The 16,416-nt window shown below is 55.9% G+C and overlaps 1 protein-coding gene across 4 annotated transcripts in view; it reads right to left on the bottom strand.

Annotated features, from left to right (window-relative positions):
• The window catches only part of ECE1 (endothelin converting enzyme 1), a 105,796-nt gene that overhangs the window by 40,970 nt on the left and 48,410 nt on the right, over nucleotides 1-16,416 (bottom strand). For all 4 annotated transcript variants that reach the window (XM_075906542.2, XM_075906541.2, XM_075906543.2 and 1 more), the window contains exons 3-4: nucleotides 4,189-4,327; nucleotides 2,610-2,822 (exon numbers count right to left, since the gene is read on the bottom strand). In XM_075906542.2, the coding sequence (XP_075762657.2) occupies nucleotides 2,610-2,822; nucleotides 4,189-4,327 (352 nt within the window). The remainder of the gene's footprint in view (nucleotides 1-2,609; nucleotides 2,823-4,188; nucleotides 4,328-16,416) is intronic.

Genomic DNA, 16,416 nt, shown 5'->3' with positions numbered 1-16,416 from the left:
GTGCAAGAACTCTTCCACAAAAGGCTTTTTGCACAAAAACCCTGCAGTGTAGACAAAGCCAGGCAGCTTCCTCCACTAGTCCCCATGAGACACTCCCATCTCCCTCTTTGGGCAACTTGCCCACTCACCCAGAGCCACAAGAGACAGGGCCACGGAGCAGCTTGGCCATATGCTCAGAGCCGCAGCCTGCAGCCACGCGGGCCGGGTCCCCCGAGCATTCCTGGAAGGGGGATTTGGCCTGCCCCAGGGTGCTCCTGGCTGTACCAAGCCTCCGGCAGCCTTGGGACAGGTTGCAAGCGCCTGTGCAGGGCAGGATTGGGGGGCTCCCCTAAAAGTTTCAGCTCTCCTGGCTCTGGGTGTCAGGGGGAGACTGCTGGTTACACTTTAGGGCACTTAGGTCTTTGGCCAGGGCCCACTGTTATTGTCAGGGATAGGATTTTGTAAGGTAAAATTTGGCAAAATTTACGGCTCAGCCACGGTAAAAATGTACAAAATCAGGGCCTACGGCAGTAGCCCAAACATTGTGCTGGGCAGCAGCAGGTTGGCACTGATGACCTACAGGCTGCGTGGCTCACGAGGCAGGTTGGGGGATGCTCCTCCTCTGAGCCCCACTGGCTGGGGCTGAGACTGAAGCTCTCACAGACCCCTGGCAAACTCATGGAACGCGCGACGTCCTTGTCCAGATCCTTAATTATGACAGAATCCCAGCAGGAAAAAAAGCCCAAACCACGGCCCTCTTGTGACACATCCCTCCCTCCCTGCATCTCACCCTGGGCCCTTCGTGTGGAAGATCCAGAAGGCATTGGAATGCAAAGCCACGTCTGCTTCCAGCCAAGCTCCCTCTGGGAAGTGACGCTGCAGGGCTGGTCCTGCCCGGCTGCAGAACATGCACGTGCAAGAGGCCCTCGCGCAGAGGTGGAAAGAGACTGCCTGGTCCAGGCCCATCCTGCGGGCGGGGAGAGCCCTGCCCAGATGCTACAGCGCTGAGGCCATGTCAGAACAATCAGCTCTCTCTGAAGAAGCAAATCCACTGGGACCAGCCTGTCCTGGTTCATGGACTCAACCTCCCAGAGTCCCAAGAGAGGGTCAGCGGAAGGGCCTCTCCCCAGTCCCTGGCTTTCTCCTGTAGCCAAACTCTAGCATTGGTATAAGAATACAAGAACGACGTACAACGGCCTCCTTCTAAGGTCTGCAGGCCTCTGTTTCACCCTTTTCTCCTGATCGGCCAATGTCTGCCTTGCAAACAAGTTGTGACTTCTAGTAACTCTGCCGGCCTGGGCCTGGAATGCTCCGTGCGTTGTCTGGTGGGGGTGAAGAATGCACGAGAAAGTTGCCGCCCAGGTCCAGATGGTCAAAAAGACTCGAGAGACCCGGAGACGAGGCGAGAGCATCCCTGGTGCCCGAGGCTGAACGAACGAGCAGAACAGACGAGGGATGCAATAGCGCAGTCGATGAACCGATAAGCGAAAGCTCATAGGTGAATGCTATAGACTACATGCATTTCCCTCTCTCCCTGCCAGTACACTTTTTAGCAGACTGGCCAGCAGCCTGGCTCAGTCCTGGCTCGCGACGGATCCCGCACCTACCCCTGCTGCAGCTCTGCATTTCAAGTGTATTGAGAACCAGGCAGGCAGCCCGGCTCAGTTCTGGCTTGTGCCAGATCCGGGAGCTCAGAGCCCCCACTAGACAGGAGCTGCTGCCACCCTGCGCCGCTGCCTCTTTCTCAGAAGCAGCAGCACAGGGCGACAGGCAGCCGGTCCGTGAGGGGAGCTGGTTTTTAAATCGGCTCCCCTCGTGGACCAGCTCCCACCTGGCACCCCCACGCTGCTGCCTCTGACACACTGGCTGCCCCACCCCCGGGGACTATAGAGTAGTCAACTAACCAATAAAATGTCATGAGGTTACTCGACTGGTCAATTAACCGATATTTAACATCCCAAGAACAGACGTGCCCTGGAGACAGACTTCAAAGGGTAACGGGAGGGGGGGGGGACCCCAAGACTGACATATCAGGGACTGCACCCAGACACTGCAACGCCCATAGCTTCAACTGGGATCTCACAAGTGTAAGATGGAGCGTTCTTGCCACGACACGCTGGGTTCCGTCTTGCAATAGGATTGACTTGAGCCAGGACAGACGGGTAACTAAGAACGTCAGAGCAGCCAGACTGGGTCAGACCAAAGGCCCATCCAACCCAGGGTCCTGTCTGCCCACAGCGGCCAGTGCCAGATGCCCCAGAGGGAGGGAACAGAACAGGGAATCATCAAGTGATCCCTCCCTTGTCACCCATCCCCAGACAGAGGCTAGAGACACCATCCCTGCCCAGCTTGGGTAGCAGTCACTGATGGACCTAACCTCCATGAACCGATCTAGCTCCTTTCTGAACCCTGTTCAAGTCCTAGCCCGCGCCGCATCCTCTGGCGACGATACAGCATCTGCAGGACGTGTGTGTGTGAATACCCACGCTGCTTCTCAGACTGTGTTTTGAATAAACATGCCGTGTTGCCTTTTCCCTGGGAAAGACCCTGGGTGCCTCTTACGAGCACGACACGCTCCCGCCAGCGAACGGCCGCGCTGCCTCCCGCTCAGCACGCAAGACGACACTCACCGAGAAGGTGCTTCATGACTGCCTGGTTGTGCTCCCAGAGGTTGTTGAAGGTGCCCCAGCGGGAGTGGCCATCGGGCACAGGGTTGGCCTTCATCCACCCTCCGCAGGCGTACCTGAAGAAATCCTCGCAGGGGTTCACTGCCCGGTCCAGGGAGCTCAGGATGGAGCTGGTCACGGAGATGCAGGGTTCCGTCAGGCACACCCTGGGTGGCCCTGGAAGGGAAGCAGCAGAACGTGGGACCATGAGCCACCCTGCAGCCACCCCAACAGCTCGGCCTACTGCCGAGGCGGGAGACAGAGCTTGCTGGGAAGGTCCCAGCACCAAGGCCAGAGACAAACCCAGTGGAACAAGACACGTCCGGTTTCCGGGCCCACATACAACGGGACCTTTGGGCTACTTCTCTTGGCAAGTTCGTCTCATTCCTCGCTCCCTCCCTCCCTCCCTCAGCTAGAACCTCAGCTCCAGCTGGAAAGGGTGTTGGGAGTGGGAGGAGTGCCTCTCCAATGATGCTACAGCGGCTCACAGCAGGGGTAGGCACTGCAGGAGGGAGGGCGTAAAGCAGGGGTGGTCAATCATTTCTGAGCGGGGGCCTCTTCAGAAATTGTTCAAGTGGCCCTGGGCCACCCCGGAAGGGGCCGGACCAGGACACTTCCCTGCTTCCCCACCCACAGACCCTGACTGGTCTCAAAGTCTTTGCCCCCCAAAGAGAGAACTGCCAGCTGTTCGGAACCGCCGGCTGTTCGGAACCGCCAGCTGTTCCCTCCAGGCGCCTGTGCCCCTGGCAGTGGGAGGAGGCTTTGCGTGCTCCCCCCTGCTGCCCCCAGCTCAATCGCGGCCTGGGGCGGAGGAACACGCGAGTCTCTCGCTACCTGCCCCCGTCCTGCAATGGGGCGTGGCGCTAAGCGTCCTTGCAGGGCGGGAGGAGACGTCAGGCGCCCCAAGCCCTGATTGGCCTGGGGGCGGGGGGAGCACGCCAAGTCTCCTCCCGCCCTGCCCCCACCCTGCCAGGAGCGCGCGGCGCTTCTAAAAGCCGGGCACTCCTTGAGGGCGGAGGCAGGACGGGAGGAGCCTTTGCCCTGATTGGCTTGGGGGCAGGGAGAGGGGCAGGGCCTCCGCGGGCCGGATCAACTTGCTTGGCTGGCTGGGTCCAGCCGGCCGAGGCCCTTTGGCCCACCCCTGGCTTAAAGCTTCTCCTCTGCTAGCCCCGCCCACTTCCTACCCATGCTGGGAGCAGCCCGGAGCAGCCAGGGGACTGTCTCTCCAATTCCCGTGGGGAGGGGAGTCTGCACGTTCTTTGCAGCTCCTGAGCTGGCCCGGACGGCTCCCCTCTGCCCCGCCCACGGGCGCGCAGTGCCGGCTGCCCCAGAGCATGGCGCCCCCCTTCCAGCCACATTTCCTCCAGCAGCTGCTCTCAGCCCTGCCCCGGGAAGGACCCAGTTGCGGGGAAGGCAAATTAGCTGAGGCCACGGATAGCAGCTATGGCGACTGAGCTGAGCGGTGACCCCAGCTGACTTCCACAGCACCTGCCGTCCCCGCGGCGCCCCCCGGAGCCAGCGCCCGTGCGAGGGAAGGACTTACTGTCTCTGTACTGGAACCCCAGGGCTAAGACACAGGCCAAGAGGCTGAGCGCCAAAACCACCACCAGCACGAGGAGGCGCTTCTCGCCGTGAGAGCGCTCTGTCCAGCAACTCCTGCTCCCGGAGCCACGGAAATTGACCTGGGGAGGGAAAAGGAAGGGTCAGTCCCATGACTCCCCCACAGCGACAGGCACGTCTGCAGCTCCCCACTGCGCCCAAGCCCCTCCCGGGGTCTAAGAAGGAAATCGCCCCATGCCCATGTTCCTGTTCCTCAGTACTTTAAGTGACACTGTTCAGACTCTGCCCCCCGCCCCGCCCCCACGCAGATGTGCCAGTCACACAAGGTAGCGTGGGGCGTTTATTTAAACCGATCTGAACGTTTGTGGCCGGTTTCTCATGCACCAGCAGCGGGGAGCGCTGTCCCACGCAGGCACGACTGAGCAATCGCTCGCAGGGCAGCCGTGCACCCGATTCTTTGGGCAGGGCTGAGTCGGGGGGTGTGGCAGGGTCAGTCCCACTCCTGGGTTCCAGACCCGTGTTCGGTCCACAATCGGCAGCACAGGTTTTGCTTACCCCTGTCAGCATTTCGTGGAGGGCTGTCCCTTGGCAAGATGGCTGTCAGGACAGATGCCCCTGGTCAGCCTGGGCTGGGTTACCAGTCCTTCCAGCGACCAGCTGGACTCTCCGGTTGCCCGGGGAAGGGAGCCCACACACTCCCTGTTGGAGCGCCTCACCTTGCCCCTCCCTTGGCAATGCTGCCATTCTCTTTGCCAGCATCTCCCACGCTGACCTTATCGGTTGTAACTCCTCTCCGCCTCCCCCCAGGCTCCCCTGCCGCTTGCCTCCTCACTCTCCCCACGGGGGAGGCTTTTACAGAGGTCCTGTGGCTGCCTGAAGCCAGCTCAGCCCTTACTTGCTGGAGAGCCGCCCTGTCTCAGCTGCCCCTAATTAACCAGGGCCGTTGCTATTTCTCCCCCTTCTGACCAAGCCCTCCCACCTGCCCTGCCGCAGGGGGAAGAGCCGTGTCAAGCTTGTGAACTGGAAAGAACTCTGCAAGTCACCAGAAACCAACAGGAAGGGAGGCACAATCAGAGGAAACACAAGCAGAACACGGGCAACTGGAATGTTTCAGACCTTGGCGTGTCTAGAGCCGTCATCACCTGCTCCCAGGCAGGCGTGTTTGGGGAGTTTCCAGCAGTCAGCTGGGTGAGGAGGAGTTTCCAGGACCTTGGCTGGCTCTTGGATCCGCCAGGCCCAGCTCCTTTGCCCAGCAGGTTCTCCAAGCCAGAGATGGGCCCGTGAGTATGTTTTGTTACCTCGCTGCTGTTCCCTAAACATTTCCAATGGACTGGGAGTCACATAAAGGAAAGGCTGGAGAACAGGAGGCAAACAGTAGCTTTGCAGGGCTCCCTGCTGGTTCATGGGTAACTGATTAGGCAAATCCCTTTACTTCGATGAAATGGAAAGCTTTCTCCTATTGTGGGCCACATAAAGATGTGCATGCGTATGTATGTACGGACTGAGCCGTCCGTCGACGGATGTCAGCTTCTATGAGCCGCGGGTGGGCAATTTAACCCAGTCCTTGATCAGCAAATCTGATGACAAATGTCACATAAAAATTTGCCATCTGCGGGTGCTGGGCACTCTTTCTGGATCCTCTACTTTTTTTGTACTGCCTGGGAACCTGGACTCTCCAAGCGTTTGAAGGGCTGTAGAAGTTTGTTGCCAGAACATTCTGTCCAGAGCTATGATTTCCAGGTCACTGGGGGATGTGCTGCATGACTTCATGTTGGCCTTTAAAATATCTTGATAATGCTTATGCTGACCACCCATCGAGCGCTTTCCCTGGACAAGCTGGCAATAGAAGACCATTTTCGGGATCCATGCATCCTCCATCCTCATAATGTGACCAATCGAGTGACACGGTTTGTTCATAAGCATTGCTTCCATGTGCATGACTGTGACGGCGCGTTGGGTTCCCCCGTCTCCTGCACCCCGAAATGGCACAAACAGACGGCACCAGCCGGTGGAATAGAGGAAGTTTATTGGCTCTCCAGGGTACAGCACAGCACAGATGGAATCTGGTCACAGAGCTGGGCTAGGATGCCTCAGGACCACTTGAGATGGGGGAGACTGGGCCCCTAAACTCCAGCCCCTTTCCCTAGGCTGTCTCATCCATGCTCCCAGACAGCAACTAACCAACACTCTTCCAGCCCTGCCCCCCAGCCAGGGCAGCATCCACCTTCCTTTGTTCCTCTCCATGGGGGGTGTCTGGCCATACCGGTTGAGAGGTCCCTTTGCATAGTGACTCATCCTGTTTTGCTGGGTCGTGGTACCCACGGCAGCAGTGGGGGTTACCCCAGAGCCAGCAGCATAGAAACCAGCCAGGTACCCCCACTACGTCACAATGACACCACACAGCCGAAGGACTTCTGGGTTAGGAATTTTGTCCCAACAATTCACGTGGGCAATCTTCTGAGACAGCACATATGGAATTGATTGCATTTCAAAACGTGGTGGCGAGAGATGGTCCATGACTCCCAGCCATACAGCAGGGTCATCAGGACAACTGCCTGATAAACTTTTACCTGCAGGGGAAGTTTAATACCACGGTCATTCCATAAGCACTTGGTCAACCTTCCGAAGACAGTGCTGGCTTTGGCTAGTTAAGCAAAGTCTTCACCGTTTATGCTGGAGGACCGGATGCTTCCAAGATAGCAAAACTTATCAAGAGCCGTAAGGACAGCGTCAGCAGCAGTGATCGCTGGACTGCTGGCCTCTTTCCAAACAGACTGGGCCATAACCTCGGTTTTCTTGAGGCTCGTAGTGAGCCCAAAATGATGAGCAGAAATAGCAAAACAATTAAAAAGCTTCAAAGCATCTTCAACTGCTGAGTCATCAGCAAATAGATCGTTGTAGTGAACACTTTGGTGTGAGCCTGAAGGTGAAAATGCTGCGGTCCATTTGGAACAGAATAGGAGAGCCCAATGCATCATCCTTGAAAGCAACTAACAGCGTCATCCAAAAGTAGATGCAGAATTGTTACTTCAAAAGGTGCTGATGTCTCTCCGTTGTTAAGGAGGCGACCCAGCATTCCATCACGAAGGACCGATCTATACTGAAACATTAAAACACAGGTCAGCCGATTTGTCCATGTTTCTTTTGACTGCATCGAACGCCTTGGTCAGATCAATGAAAATCACATCGAGATCCTGATGTTGCTCTCTGCATTTTTCTTGGATCTGCCTGGCTGTGACTCGACCAACATGGAATCCACATTGACTTTCAGGAACGATGCTGTTTGTGAACACATGTAATGGCAGCCGGTTGTAGAGGAAGCAGCCAGGATCCTACCAGCTCTAGACAGTCGTGAGATGTCCCAGTGGTCATCCCAGAATGCACGGTCAGCTTTCCTCTCGGACATGTGTCCAATCAGGGCATCACTGAAGTCTTGGAGCACTTGCTCTTTTTCACAAATGCTGATAAATCAATGGGGGAGGCGGTGGATCAGCTGGCCACCACCAGAAGGCACAAGTCTCTGATGGGATCATGTCACTGCCAAGTGACTTTCCAGATTTCATCTGCTTCACAGCTTTTGTACCTCCTCAAGAGCGGGTGGTAGAACCAGCTGCGAATCATTAGCCCACCGGTGCGTCTCTTCTGGAATGCTGAGCCAGTGCCTGGTTTCACACAGTGAAAATGTTCAGCCCAGCGGTCAAGGATCTTGGCACGGTCTGCAATCGGCGTGCTGCCATCGGCAGAGCGCACTGGGGTAGCGCCAGCCATGCACAGCCCATAGGCCGCCTGCAGTCCATCACAGAATGCTCTGACATCTCATCTAGCCAGACGTTTGACTGCTTTACATTTCCACCAGGCCTCCTTCACTTGCCAAGTTGCTCTGTGTGTGTTCACCTGCTGGAAGGACGTGCTTGCAGCAGCAACTAGGCTTATCAGATAGTCAACGTGACTACGCGCATCCCTCCCCGCCCCGCACCCGCTGCCTCTGCATCAGAGGCAGTGGGTGGGAAGCAGGAGCTGGTGCTGAGGGGAACTGGCTTAAAAGCTGGTTCTCCCCAGCACCATCTCCACGGTGCCGCCTGACCCCCCCTTGCTGTGATGGGGGTGGGGCCAGGGGAGACTGTCACGAAGCAGCCCCTGTGTGAGGTAGTGCGGTGTTCACTCTCTTGCTGCTTTTGAGGAAAAACTTGCCAGTCTAGACACAGCCATAGACTTTAAGGTCAGAAGGGACCATTATGATCATCTTTAGCGTAAAGAAATGTATCTCTTTGACATGAGAATGTAGGGACAGGGCTGTGATGCCCTCCCCTCCCCCCACGCCTTACGAGAAAATTGGCTTCTGAATAGGAATATGGATAACTCAGAGACACTTTATGCACAACAGGGCACGTAACAGATCGATTCTATAGTTACAATCTGCTGGATCTCTATATCCTGGTTTTGTCCATGTACCATTCTTGTGTGTGAAGTTAGAAAGATGAAGTGTGAATCTGCTTATAGACTTAATGACTCAGTGATCAACTCAAGGACCTGCAAATAGCCTTCTTTGTCCTCGGAGCCCAAATGGTGGTTGGTCCTAGGAAGACATGCGACCATAACACCGGGTACAGGAATCCGTTTTGAACCTGATATTTTGCCACGGGAAGGTGGGATGCCAAACAAAGGATTCCCACCCTGGGTGAAAGTCTATAAGCAATTAGCTTTCATCTTCAGCTGGCTTTGGAAGCGGCCTGGCCCTCCCTAAGGGGATGCAGAAGAACTCTGAAGAAGGCTGTAGACCCAAATCAGAGGAAAAGAACCACTCTGGGTATGCCTACACTACCCCACTAGTTCGAACTAGCGGGGGTAATGTAGTCATCCGCAATTGCAAATGAAGCCCGGGATTTGAATTTCCCGGGCTTCATTTGCATAAAGCCGGCCGGCGCCATTTTTAAATGCCGGCAGTTCGAACCCCGTGCCGTGCAGCTGCACGCGGCACGGAGTAGCTAGTTTGGATTAGGCTTCTGTACTCGTGGAATGAGGAGTACAGCTAGTTCGGATTAGGAAGCCTAATCCGAACTAGCTACTCCGTGCCGCGTGTAGCCGCGCGGCACGGGGTTCGAACTGCCGGCATTTAAAAATGGCGCCGGCCGGCTTTATGCAAATGAAGCCCGGGAAATTCAAATCCCAGGCTTCATTTGCAATTGCGGATGACTACATTATCCCCGCTAGTTCGAACTAGCGGGGTAGTGTAGACAGACCCTCTGACTTGAAGCTTATTCCTGAAATAAGAACAGCTGTTCAGGGTAAGAATTCGCATGTTTCTTAGAGGACCAGAACTAGCTCTGCATTTTCTATTGGTACTTAATAAAAACACTTGTGTTTATTATCAAGCCCAGTGTAAACAATTGTTTCCTGGGGGGAGCACTCACTGTGCATCTCTCTCTTTCATTGATTACGAGAGTTTCCGTTATGAGCTTTCCCTGGGTAAAACTTTTGCACAGAGAAAGCTGGATTTAGCTGGGGGGAAGGGGTTGGTCTCATTTGGGGGTTGGTTTCCTGGGTTCTGAGTCCTAGAACTGCGTCTACCCAGAGCTGAGCTGGTCCACTGTCTGTGTTGCTCTGGGAGGGGGGGGGGGTTACCCCATCTCTGTGCCTTGGCTGGAGGAGACCAGAGGATCTGGCCCAGCTGGACAGGTGGTGGGGAGCCCCAGAGAGCAAAAAGACGTGTCCAAGTGGCAGGATCAGCACACTGGAGAACAATCTCAAGGGGACGTCTGTGATTGCACCCCGTAACAAGGGTATGCTGATGCTGCAGCACTGAATAAAACCAGAGACGGAAGGGACCTGTGAGAACAATGGTGGGGAACCTACGGCCAATGGGCTGGATCCAATTCCCAGCTTCCCTTGATCCAGCCCGTGGCACATGCTCAGGGTTTAGCTGATCGCCATATTTGGGGTCGGGAAGGAATTTTCCTCCAGGGTAGATTGGCAGAGGCCCTGGAGGTTTTTCGCCTTCCTCTGTAGCATGGGGTACAGATCACAGCTAGAGGATTCTCTGCATCTTGGGGTCTTCAAAGTATTTGAAGGCTTCACTATCTGAGCTATAGGTGAGAGGATTATTCTAGGAGGGGTGGGTGAGATTTTGTGGCCTGCACTGTGCAGGGGGTCAGACTAGATGATCATAATGGTCCCTTCTGACCTTAAAGTCTATGAGTCTATGAGACTTGGGGTTTCCCTTCCCCCTGCAACGGGGCGAGCCGGTGCTAGTGCCCTAGCTCTGCAGGGCAGGGCAGGGTGGCTGCAGTGGTGCTGACGTGCCAGCACTGACTCGCCCCACTGCGGGGATGGGGGAACTTAGGGTCAGTGACCCCCAACCAACCACAGTTTCCCCACTCCTGTACTGGGGCATCAGTTCCCCAAGCCAGGACCGTTCTCTATAGCACAACTTCGGTTGTCACTGCTAGGCTGCGGGAGGAGGCTGACTTGCAGCCTGGCGCCCAACACCAGCCTCCATTCCTGCTGCATAAGACATGTGCAAAAAATATCCAGAGTCAGTAAATCCAGGGTGTTGATTTCACAGAAACGCAAACAATTGGCTATACCCTGCCAGGACTGGGCTCTGCTTGTGGGCACGGGGCCAGCGCCGTGCAAATCCCTGGGCTCTACGGGTGGGCACGGGGCCAGCGCCGTGCAAATCCCTGGGCTCTACGGGTGGGCACGGGGCCAGCGCCGTGCAAATCCCTGGGCTCTACGGGTGGGCACGGGGCCAGCGCCGTGCAAATCCCTGGGCTCTACGGGTGGGCACGGGGCCGGCGCCGTGCAAATCCCTGGGCTCTACGGGTGGGCACGGGGCCAGCGCCGTGCAAATCCCTGGGCTCTACGGGTGGGCAAGGGGCCGGCGCCGTGCAAATCCCTGGGCTCTACGGGTGGGCAAGGGGCCGGCGCCGTGCAAATCCCTGGGCTCTACGGGTGGGCACGGGGCCAGCGCCGTGCAAATCCCTGGGCTCTACGGGTGGGCACGGGGCCGGCGCCGTGCAAATCCCTGGGCTCTACGGGTGGGAACGGGGCCGGCGCCGTGCAAATCCCTGGGCTCTGCGGGTGGGAACGGGGCCAGCGCAGTGCAAATCCCCGTTCGATAACGCCCAGTAGGAACCGGGCACGACACTTCGCTCTTCAGGGCATTTCCAAGAGCCGTCCGAAGCAAGTGTCACTGTCTCCACTGTGCGGAGGGGGACACTGAGGCCCAGAAGGGGAAGCGCTTCCCAGCTGAGATGCATTCTGGTGCCCAAAAGCCAGACACGGAAGCCGAACAGGTGAGCCGCCTGGCTCGAGCTGGGTACAACGCAACTATCGCAGACCGAGCCTGCTAACGGGGGGGCCCAAGGGCATTCGGTGCTGACCTGACTCTGACCCCTCTGGCAAGACTCCCATCGCAGTCCAAGGAGACGGGTGTCTGCAGGCATGAGTCTCCCCGGGTCCCCCTCCCAACGCTGCTCTCTCCAACAGCCCAGGGCAGACATCCTGGAGGTGCTGGTTGCAACCTCACCATTAGGGTCAGCCTCTGTGTGGCGTATCCTGGACATCAGCCTCTGTGTGGCATATCCTGGACATCAGCCTCTGTGTGGCGTATCCTGGACACCAGCCTCTGTGTGGCGTATCCTGGACACCAGCCTCTGTGTGGCATATCCTGGACATCAGCCTCTGTGTGGCGTACCTGCCCCAGCCTTGTCTGCAACCCAGAGACCCAGCTCCATAGCTCAGGGGCACGAAAAAACAAGCCCCAAAGTGAGCCGATACGCCACCCTACCACCCTCCGGCGTAGAGCGCTGGGCAGAGGGTTGCGCCTGCCCCGGTCGTGAAGGGCGAGCCCCTGGCATTAGCCTAGGCAGTGTCACTCGGCTGATGCCCTGCTGCCGTGGCGTTTCGAGGGCAGGCGGGTCCTTCCTCTAGGAACGGAGTTTGAGCTAAATGTGATAGCTGAGTTTGAGCTAAACAAGCCAACCAGGCCCTATGGGAAATGCAGCATCACACACGGCCTTATAGGGCCTGGTTTGTTGATTTCGCTCACTCAGCGTCCAATTCCTGTCCTCAGAGAGTAACCAGGCCTGCTGCACCAGCAGCGGATCTGCAGCTCTTCCCTGTAGACACAGGTAACCCGCCTCCCCAAGAGGTGGATGGGAGAATTCTCAGGTCAGCCTAGCACTGTCTACACATGGCCTCAGGCCAGGTTAAGTCTATGGGTCCAGCGGTGGATTTTTCTCATCTCTGAAAGGACATAACTGGGTCAACTGAATTTTCTAGCCTAGGCCAGTCTTATTGGTCCCAAATGATTTTAACGATGGAGTAGCAGAGACACTCCCAGCTTCCATATAATTAAACTTAACTCAAGCCTTGTGCATAGGCTACATTGGAAGAAATTAGGTTTAATTACTTCATTTAACCGCAGTATCTAAGTCTTCTCATTATGTAGCCTCCAGAGAGCTTAAGTGGTGCAACTGTGAGGGAGGTAACCCAGCCAGTCCCTCCCTTTCCTCTCAAGCTCCTTTGCATCCAATTGAACCCTATTGCTTGCAATGGTCCGGTGGTGTGGAGAGGGGACACGTGTCAGGAGATCTTACGGGCAGGCATCTTGGCCTTCCTGTCACGGCCCCTGTCAGGACTGTGGCAAGACACAATACGTGGCACAGGGGTGTGACATGCTCTCCCTGGCACTGCTACCTCAGCACTGCCAGGGAAACTGAGGCACGAGTGCAGCAGAAGCCCTTGACGCATAAAGCCAGCGCTTGCCCTGCCCCTTCTTTCCCTCGTACCAGCCTCAAACACAGACCCTAAGCTCCGTGATCACCGGCAAGCCAAGGAGCAGATTCCCCGGGGCAGTCTGGCTGGTGGCTGCTGCTTTGGCCACAGGAGGCAGCTGATAAGCCCGGCAAAGAGCCAGTGTGTGCTGGGTGCCCTGCTGAATCTGGCCTTAGGCCAGCCGCTGACAAACCAGTACAGTTGGCAGAATGGCGCGTCAGCCCACCGGACGGGGCACACGCTGCCGCCTCATTGGCTTTCTGCTCAGTGGTAATGTCTGGCACCCAGGCCACAAAACCCAAGAACCATGCGCCACTGAGCGCATGCAGCCAAGGTATTTACATTGTCTGCTCTTTTTGTTCTGTATTTGTACAGCTCCAAGCACCCTGGAGTCCTAGACCATCACAGGGCTAAGAACCACCACATAGAATCATAGAACACTAGGACTGGAAGGGACCTCGAGAGGTCACTGAGTCCAGTCCCCTGCCTCATGGCAGGACTCAGTACTGTCTAGACCATCCCTGATAAACATTTATCTAACCTACTTTTCAGTATCTCCACAGATGGCGATTCCACAACCTCCCTGGGGAATTTATTCCAGTGTTTAACTACCCTGAGAGTTAGGAACTTTTTCCTAAACCTCCCTTGCTGCAGTTTAAGCCCATTGCTTCTTGTTCTATCCTCAGAGGCCAAGATGAACAAGTTTTCTCACTCCTCCTTCTGACACCCTTTTAGACACCTGAAAACGGCTCTCATGTCCCCCCTCAGCCTTCTCTTTTCTAAACTAAACAAACCCAATTCCTTCAGCCTTCCCTCATAGGTCATGTTCTCTAGTTAATCATTCTCGTTGCTCTTCTCTGGACCCTCTACAATTTCTCCACATCGTTCTTGAAATGCGGTGCCCCGAACTGAACACAATACTCCAATTGAGGCCTAACCAGCGCAGAGTAGAGCGGAAGAATGACTTCTCGTGTCTTGCTCACAACACACCTGTTAATGCCTCCCAGAATCATGTTTGCTTTCTTTGCAACAGCATCGCACTGCGGACTCATATTCAACTTGTGGTCCACTAAAACCCCTAGACCCGCCACATGCCTACCCTCAACGAGCTATTGTATCAGGGACTTTATAATTAACCCAAATCATGCTAACAAAATTCCTAATTAAAGCTGCACTTCAATCTGAGCTGAACTTTGACTCGGGATTTCTAATTACACAACTCCTCTAACGCTGTGACTAAGTCGATGCACTGTCGAATTTCTTTCCTTCCTCCTAGCTGCGGTGTGTCTGCGGTTAGCCTGTGCGGCCATGCAGCGCTGTGAGTAATGGAACGCAGCAGTGATCTACAGACACCAGAGTCTAGTCTCTCACCTCTAATACCATTAGCTCACAGACATTTACCTTTCCCCACCTCTAATATCATTAACTCACAGACATTTACCTTCCTTCCCCCCCCACCCCGCATCTCCCTTCTGTTCTGAAATGTGATTTGTCCTTTTCATATGTGTTCACTTTTTTTTTTTAATTGTATCCTTTGGTATATATGGCTGTGACTATTTTCTTCCACTATTTGATCTGAGGAAGTGGGTCTGGCCCATGAAAGCTCATCACCTAATAAACCATCTTGTTAGTCTTTAAAGTGCTACATAGTCCTGTGGAGAAGGTTGTGCGGGTGGTGTTGAGGCAAGGGCGTTGGATCCTCCGGCCATGGGACGCTGTCCCAGGCACGAGGGCTGCTACTGAAGACAGGGAAGAGCATCTCCGCAGCCAGCCGGCTCACCTAGGGAGGGCTTTGAACCAGGTTCTCTGCGGGATGGTGACCTGAGCCCTGAGCTGATTGGGGAAGTGGGATGTGGGGAGGAAACACAAGGAGGAGGGTGCTACACTGAGCAGGTCGGGCAGTCGCCCAGTTGTCTTGGTGCCTGCCCACGAACGCCCAAAGCCTGGGAAAGCAGCAGGAGGAATTGGGAGACCTGGCACACTCAAGGAACTACAGGGGCTTGGTGAGTAACTCGCCTGGAGCGCTGCCATGGAAGGGGCTAAGCTGTTCGGGGGGGACAGGCGGGGGAGCTGCCCTGCCCGAGAGAGCAGTGGGATTGCTCAGAGCTCCAGTACGGAACTGGAGAAAAGCCGGAGAGTCACTGGGTTCAGATCAGAGGCGGGAGCAACACGGGTGATGTCCGGGGGGGCACCTGCTGTCGACCACCAGACCAGGAGGAGGCAGACGAGGCTTCCTCTGAACAACTAACAGCCGTTTCCCGATCAGCGACCCTGGTTCCCATGGGGGACTTGGATCACCCTGACGTCTGCTGGCAGAGCAATACAGCCGTACAGACGGCCCAGGAGAGGGCTGGGGACAGCGTCCTGGTGCAAGCGCGGGAGGAACCAGCTGGGGGTCGTGCTCCTCTTGCCCTGCTGCTCACACCCAGGAGGGGAGGAGTCGAGGGGCAGTCGAAGCAGGTGGCAGCCTGGGCAGCAGTGGCCATGAGAAGGTCGATTCAGGATCCTGCCCAGAGGGAGAAAGGAGAGCAGCAGAATGAGGACCCAGACAAGCAGACTTGACTCCTCCAGGGAGTGATGGGCAAGATCCCTGGGAGGCTAAGACGAGGGGGAAGGAGTCCAGGAGAGCTGGCTGGATTTTATGTAAGCCTAATTGCAGCGTGCAGGAAGAATAGCAGATATGGCAGGCGACCAGGTTGGCTTAGCACTGAAATCCTTGGCAAGCCTAAGCACAAAAAGGAAGCTGACAAGAAGTGGAAACTTGACGAGGGAGGAGTGTAAACCATTGCTCGAGCACGCGGGGGTGTAACAGGGAGGCCAAAGCGCAACTGGAATTGCAGCTAGCAGGGGATGTGAATGGGAACAAGAAAGGCTTCTCCAGGCATGTTAGCTCCAGGGAGGGTGTAGGACCCTCACTGAATGGGGGAAGCAACTTAGTGGCAGATGTTGTGGGAAATGCTGAAGGACTCAAGGCTTTTTCTGCTTCTGTCTTCACAAACAGGTCAGCTCCCGGACTGGTGCACGGGGCAGCACGGTGTGGGGAGGAGTGGGGCAGCCCGCAGTAGGGGGAGAACAGGTTAAGGACGATTTAGAAAAGCGGGAGAGGCACAAGTCCATGGGGCCAGATCGAACAGGGTGCTGAGGGAGCTGGCCGATATGACTGCAGAGCCTTTGGCCATTCTCTTTGACCGCTCGTGGTGAGCGGGGGAGCTCCCAGACCACTAGAAAAAGGCAAATGTCAAGTGCACATCTTTCAAAAAGGGAAGGAGAATCCAAGGAACCACAGACCGGGCAGCCTCAGCTCAGTCCTGGAGAAATCATGGAGCAAGTCCTCACGGAATCCATACTGAAAAACCTGGGGGGTGAGGAACAGTCAAGGTCAATTGTTTTCTCTGAGGCGATAACTGGCTCTGTGGACATGGGAAAGCGGAAA

Source organism: Pelodiscus sinensis, chromosome 24, assembly GCF_052426305.1.
Source record: "Pelodiscus sinensis isolate ZL-2025 chromosome 24, ASM5242630v1, whole genome shotgun sequence".
Lineage (NCBI taxonomy): Eukaryota > Metazoa > Chordata > Testudines > Trionychidae > Pelodiscus > Pelodiscus sinensis.
The sequence above is the reverse complement of the archived record's forward strand: the minus strand, read 5'-3'. Positions and strand labels throughout refer to the sequence as shown.